This window comes from Cebus imitator, unplaced genomic scaffold, assembly GCF_001604975.1.
Source record: "Cebus imitator isolate Cc_AM_T3 unplaced genomic scaffold, Cebus_imitator-1.0 Scaffold85, whole genome shotgun sequence".
Classification (NCBI taxonomy): Eukaryota; Metazoa; Chordata; class Mammalia; order Primates; family Cebidae; genus Cebus; species Cebus imitator.
This window is the reverse complement of record NW_016107400.1, coordinates 720,620-727,589: the sequence shown is the minus strand read 5'-3', so window position 1 is coordinate 727,589 and position 6,970 is coordinate 720,620. Positions and strand designations below refer to the sequence as shown.

General features: G+C 44.2%; 1 protein-coding gene across 5 annotated transcripts in view; it reads left to right on the top strand.

Moving 5' to 3' along the window:
* The first annotated feature begins 1,455 nt into the window (after window positions 1-1,455).
* The window catches only part of LIG3 (DNA ligase 3), a 25,487-nt gene continuing 19,972 nt past the window's right edge, over window positions 1,456-6,970 (top strand). For 4 of the 5 annotated variants that reach the window (XM_017534239.2, XM_017534238.2, XM_017534242.2 and 1 more), the window contains exons 1-3: window positions 1,456-1,590; window positions 3,638-4,188; window positions 6,533-6,676. In XM_017534239.2, coding sequence (XP_017389728.1) covers window positions 3,642-4,188; window positions 6,533-6,676 — 691 coding nt within the window. In that variant the 5' untranslated portion in view covers window positions 1,456-1,590; window positions 3,638-3,641. Of the gene's footprint in view, window positions 1,591-2,418; window positions 2,493-3,637; window positions 4,189-6,532; window positions 6,677-6,970 lie in introns of all 5 variants that reach the window. The other variant, XM_017534236.2, reaches the window with a different exon arrangement.

Here is a 6,970-nt window from a genome sequence, read left to right as displayed (position 1 = left end):
TGAGTAATGTGCTGTCACTACATGATAGAGATTTTTCAACTCCATGATAACCTTAGGGGACCACTCTCAAATATTTGGTCCATTGTTGGCCTACATGTCCTTATGTGGTGCATATTATTATTATTTTAATTATTATCCTTTAATTTCTGAGATACATGTGCAGAATGTGCAGGTGGTGCATATTATTGAGATACTTTACTTTTTTTAGTATGAATTTTTTTGGTGTGTATTTTTTTCACTTACAGTACATTTCAATTCCATGCAACATTCAAATGCTCAATGGCTACGTGTGGCTAGTGATTACAGCACTAGAAAAAGACAGGTACAGTCAAGACACTTAAGAAAAAATGCAGCAAATGCAGTTGTAGAGATGTGCTCAAGATCACTCAATTATCATAGCTAGGACGGGAGTCTCCTGTGACCTTCTAATTACAAACCCCTTGTTCATTCTGCTGCACATTAAAGACAGGCTTTACTCCCCTCCAAACAGTAGAATCGCAGTTAGTCAACCAAACTAAATGTATCCAAAACAAAATTCATTCTTCTACCTCAATACCTCCTCTTCCTCTCTCATTTTCCATTTCAGTTGACGGCACCATTATCTTTCTACTCACTCAAATTATTCTTATTTTATCTATAAATGAGCACTTTATCTAGAATATCATTTAAATTCTAAATTATCTTCATAAACTTACTTATCTCCACCCTAACTAGCTGAATTTCATCTCTCACATGGGTCACATTCCGATTTGTTCCCTTGCCTTAGTCTCTCCCCACCCAACTTCAACAGTATTCCCTAAGACTCTTCATGGCTCTCCATCCTCTACAGAGTAAAGACCAAACTTCATCTCACAGCACAGAATTCTCTCGGGAATCTGTTCCTTGCTTACCTAACAAGGCCCAATTGTTTGCTGTTTCTAGACTCTGAAGAGGTCACTTACCCTCAGGCTGCTACTCTTGTAAAAATCGCCATCCCCAACTCTCGTGGAGCTGGCTTGGGATTTGAGATAATACACTATGAACGATATACAATCAAGGAGTTACTCCTCCATCACTCGTTTACATTTTATATCTACTAGCTATTTAGTGCCTCATTTCAATTCCATGAAAGTTACTGAATACTAACTAGGCTATCTGCGAGACACAGAGAAAATACAGAAAAAATAAAAAAAGACTGACGCGATCTTTGCCTTCCCCAACCTCATTACAATATAGTTTATCCACCAAAAATCTTTTAAAACTAGCTCCTCTCTAACAGTATGAGAAAATCAAGGGGAGCCTCGGAAGTTCAGGCCAGGCTGCGTCCCGAGGAGCCACCACCATGTCCCCTCAACCTCCGCTTCCCGGGCCGCGATTGCAGGTGGAAAACTACTCCCAAACAGCACCCAGCAGAAAGCGACTACGACCCACGTGGCAGGCGGGGGCGGGGACAGGTCGCGTGGCTGCGGCCTTGGCTCTTGCGCCTGCGCGATGCATCCAGCTCAAGGACCCGTATTTAAAGATACAGGCGCTCCAACCGTCGTGGGCTGCCCGCGGCCTGTGGGGAGCTAGTTCCGAGTCCTGAAGTGAGCGCCGGAGCTGGAGAAGCAGGTGAGGGGCGGCGCGGCGCGGCCCGGCGCGGGGAAGGCAGTGGGCCGGGGCGGGGAGCTCGGCGCGGCCTGGGAGCCAGCCCCCCGGCTCCTCCCCCGCCCGCCTGCGGAGCCCCGGGGCACACCCTCCGTGACGTGGCTGCCCCCCGGGAGCCGAAGGGGAGGCTCGCGGCTCCCCGGGACCCCCACGGGGCCGCACAAGGCTGAGAGGCCGGCGTCCAGGCTGTGCGCCTGGCAGGACCCACGGGGTCTTTTCGGACCCCGGCCAGGCGTGCGTCCTCCCGCGCCGAAGCGGCCGCGCTCGGTTGGGAGTCTGGGAGCCTTGATCACTTCCCGTCCGCATGCCGGGCCCGGTGGAGGAGCGCTCCTTTCTGCCTTCCCCAGGGGTCGCGGCCTAAGCCCCCTCCCCGCAGTCCCCGCCACTTCCCGGCAGCGGCGCGGGGAGGCCTTGGAGAAAAGCGGCGGCGGCCAGGCCTCAGCAGTTTCCTTCTCGGGCCCCTGGGCTGCGGCGGCTGTGAGGGTTCCTGTGGGAGGGACAGACGGTTTCCTCAAAGCTGCATTGTGCCTCCTCGTGGCCCAGCGCATCCCGAGCCTCCCTCAAATATGCTGGTTTCATTAGAAGGTTGCTCTGTAAATCGATCTTCTAGGAAAAGTGTTGAAACTCACTTGTTCTGACCTCCTTTTATGCGTCTGCCTTACTTCCACTTACCTCACCTCTGTGGTTGTTAAACTTTGGGCGTTATGTAGCCCTTTGTGAATGTCACGAAAGTGATGGACCTTCTCCAAAAAAACGTGCATTTTCGAATGTACATTTTGTATACGTTTTTAGGGAGTTGAGAACCGACTTCCACCAAAACCAGGGCATTTATGGATTCATTGTAATTTTCCCAACTATCCTGTGAGGTAGGTATTATTTACCTTGTCTTAGAAATAAGAAAACAGATCCAGATAAATTAAGAGTTTTCTCCGAGGTAACAGTCCGTAATACACGGTCAGACTTGCACTCCCATCCCTTATTCCGGGTCCACCTGCTTTCCTCCGCACCAAGTTGCACTACAGTAAGCAAAGCCTGCTTTTTATTATAATATGATAGCAATTTTGCTTCACAGCGTGTGGAGACTGAACATAATCCCAGTATACTTAAAACTAGGAATATAAAATGGTTTAGAAAACATGAATCTAAGAAGATGCTGATATAATCTTTTTCCTTTTTGGATTGATTTACGAGTTCCTATGAGTCCTGCTGTCCAGTTACTTCAGCATTCCCTCATTCAAGTTGCTGAATCATAAACAGGTTAATTGCACATCGGGATCCTCTTCTTGAAAGATAAAGACTTCACTAATCATAATAGGAGCTAACATTAATCAGTGAGAGCTCTTGCTGTGTGCCCAACTCTGTTTTAATGGCTTTACTCTTAGAACAGCTCTTTGAGTTAGGTACCATAATTAGCCATATTTGACGGACGAGGAAACTCAGAAACAGGTAAGTAACCCATCAAGGTTATACAGCTAGTAAGTGACTGAGCTAGGATTTGAACTCAGGCAGTCTGATTCCAGGCTTAGTTGTCTCTCAATATAGGGATTGTAATTAAATCACAAATCTATATAGTGGCTTGATTTCTGAGGATGGCATATATGTTAAACTTCACAATAAAAGCTTCATGTACATAATGTAATTTTTACTGGGGATTAAAAAGAAACTTCGGGATCTTGTAATACTTAAAGGTCATCATCCATTATGAGTATCATATGTTGCTGGTGGCCTAAAAAGAGCTTTTATGTTATTTGGATTTTCTTCATTGTGATGTACTAGATGTACATGTGTGCATTAGATAATTGAACAACCTTTTGCAAGCTGGCTTTTCCTGTATCAGAATTCTGTTTCATGCTGTAGAGTAGACATGAATGTAATATTGGGAAGTGTTTGATTAGTCAGCATGGACTATATAAGATGCTGGCCTTTGGGAAATTCGAAGCCTATGTCCTTGTTTATCTCTCTCTTTTTTTTTTTTTTTTTTTTTTTTTTGGCTTTCTACCCTTTCATGCAGCTGTATGTCTTTGGCTTTCAAGATTCTCTTTCCACAAACCATCCGTGCTCTCAGCCAAAAAGAACTGTGCCTATTCCGAGGACATCACTGGCCTGATGTAAGACAATTCAGCCAGTGGTCAGAAACAGATCTGCTTCATGGACAGCGCCTCTTCCTGAGAAGAAAGCCTGTTCTGACATTCCAGGGAAGCCATCTAAGATCACGTGCCACCTACCTTGTTTTCTTGCCAGGGTTGCATGTGGGACTCTGCAGTGGCCCCTGTGAGATGGCTGAGCAACGGTTCTGTGTGGACTATGCCAAGCGTGGCACAGCTGGCTGCAAAAAATGCAAGGAAAAGATTGTGAAGGGCGTATGCCGAATTGGCAAAGTGGTACCAAATCCCTTCTCAGAGTCTGGGGGTGATATGAAAGAGTGGTACCACATTAAATGCATGTTTGAGAAACTAGAGCGGGCCCGGGCCACCACAAAAAAAATCGAGGACCTCACAGAGCTGGAAGGCTGGGAGGAGCTGGAAGATAATGAGAAGGAACAGATAACCCAGCACATTGCAGGTAGGGTAGATAACACTGCTTTCTCATCTTAATGGTGCTGAGAGAAAAAGGGATAAGAAGTTCAAATGCTTTCTTTCTCTTTTTTTTAACTTTGTTTTTTTTAGAGATGGGGTCTCACTCTGTTGCCCAGGCTACTGTGCAATGTCACAGTCATAGCTCATTGCAGCCTCACACTACAGGACTCAAGTCATCCTGACTCAGCCTCCCAAGTAGTTGGGATTACAGGCACAAGACACCATGCCCTGCCTTTAACACTTTATTTGGAAATTATTTTAAACTCACTGAAGTATGAGATTAAAAATAGTACAAAGAATACTCGTATTTCTTTTACCCATATTTACCTATTAGCATTGTACTCTCTTTGCTTTATCATATTTGTTCATGTGCATGCTCGCTCTCTCTCCACAAACACACACACACACACACACACACACACACACACACACGCCTGCATGCGTGCACTCACTTAAAACCATTTGAGAGTAAGTTGCATACATCATGGCCCTTTAAAAGTCTTCAGCGTATATACCTTGAGAATAGGATATATGTCCATTATTCGACCATAATACAGCTGTCATCTTCAGAAAATTTGTCCTTGATATAATACTTTAATCTACCATCTGTATACTATTTTGTCAGTAGATTGAATCATACCTTCAATAGCTTTCCCTGCAGTATAGGATCCCAGTTTAGGATCATATCGGCTGTTGCATTTAGCTGTCATGTTTCTTAGGCCTCCTTTAATCTGAAACACTTCCATAGTCTCTCTCTTATGACATTGATATTTGGGAAGAATAGTGTACCCATTACTATCCTCTTTTACTATTTTCCCTGTAGCATATAATTCATTACTGTACTTAATTGATACTTAATTGTCTCATATTTGGCCAGTTAGGAACCCCTTTACATTGTCCTATGTGTCCTGTGTACCATCATTACTTTTTTTTAAATTACGTACTTCTTTACTCTTGGGCATAGCAAGATGCTGTTACTCTTATCCTGTATGTATCCTTGCCCAGCCCTGAGATTTGCAATTTCTCTGGGGAGTCCAGATTCCTGTTAGTGGGAAACGGTATTAAAGAATAAAATCTGGATGCTGTGTGTCCACATTGTCATGGGGTATCTGTTTCTTTCTTTCTTTCTTTTTTTGAGACAGAGTCTCACTCTGTGGCCCAGGCTAGAGTGTAGTGCCACGATCTCAGCTCACTGCAACCTCTGCCTTCCAGGTTCAAGCAGTTCTCTTGCCTCGGCCTCCCAAGTAGCTGGGACTACCAGCGTGTGCCACCTCACCCGGCTAATTTTGTGTTTTTAGTAGAGATGGGATTTCACCATGTTGATCCAGCTGGTCTCAAACTCCTGACCTCAAGTGATCTGCCTGCCTTGGCCTCCCAAAGTGCGGGGATTATAGGCATGAGCCACTGTGCCCAGCCATGGGGTGACTGTTTCTAAGCCCTTTCAGCAGACAGAGCTAGAAAATACATGCATGTATATGCATGTAAAATTCATACCTATATATGGATATATAAAACATGTTTGCATATACATGCATATTTACCTATGCATATTTTAGAAATTTTATGCTAATACCTCCAAATCCAGTTAGTCCTCTTTGACCTTTAGTGTCTGTAAAATAATATTCATACCTTCAACTTAATTCTGGTCACTGTAGGAAGACTCTTAACAATGGCTCTAAAAATGGGTATCTATCCTTGTTCTTTGAAAGGAAAAAAGGCTTCCTGGAAAGAAAACTCTATTTCTCATATACTTTATTCTCAGACTCCCCGTCCCACCTTGCACCTGCCTTAGCTATTTGCCTCAGCCTTTGTTACTTCTTGATCCATCTCATTTGGAAGAAGAGAAATATAGGTAGAGTTCATGACTAGATAACTAAGCAGCTGGAAATTTTCTTTCCTATGCTAGATTGACATGCTCTGTTATCCTCATTTACTCTTTGTTCATCTCTAAATTGAAGCTAATTCTGTGGAGTTGGAGTTCCCCAAGTTTTATCCATCAAAATGTGATTTCTGATTTCTCCCAAATTGTTATTTCTGGAGATTATCATTTATGGGATAAGAGGTGGAGAATGGTGATGAAAATTTAAGTTACTAATAGAGGTAAATGGTAACTGGATCTTTTGTCTCCAGAATATCCTTCCCTCCTCTCCCCTCATTACCCTATTACCTACTACCCCCACTCAGAAACTACCAGCCACCAGCCAGCCGTGGGCTAGTGGTAGGGTAGTAACTTAACAAGCAAGGCTCTAAGAGCAGCTGATAGATTCTTTGGACATTTTTGCAGAGATCTTTCACTGAAAGATATTTTATCTTCTTTTGGGATCCTACAGATCTGTCTTCTAAGGCAGCAAGTACACCAAAGAAGAAAGCTGTTGTCCAGGCTAAGTTGACAACCACTGGCCAAGTGACATCTCCAGTGAAAGGCAGCTCATTTGTCACCAGTACTAATCCCCGGAAATTTTCTGGCTTTTCAGGTAAGATAGGTTAGGACTACGTTAGCTGTTATAGTGCTGCTTTTATTTTGTATTCTACTTAGGATTCTGGCTAAGAGTGAAAAATCTGTGCTATCTCATCTCATTAATAATTTGCTTCTGGGCCAGGCGCGGTGGCTCACGCCTATAATCCCAGCACTTTGGGAGGCTGAGGCGGGTGGATCACGAGGTCAACATGGTGAAACCCCGTCTCTACTAAAAATACAAAACATTAGCTGGGCATGGTGGCGCGTGCCTGTAATCCCAGCTACTGAGGAGGTTGAGGCAGGAGAATTG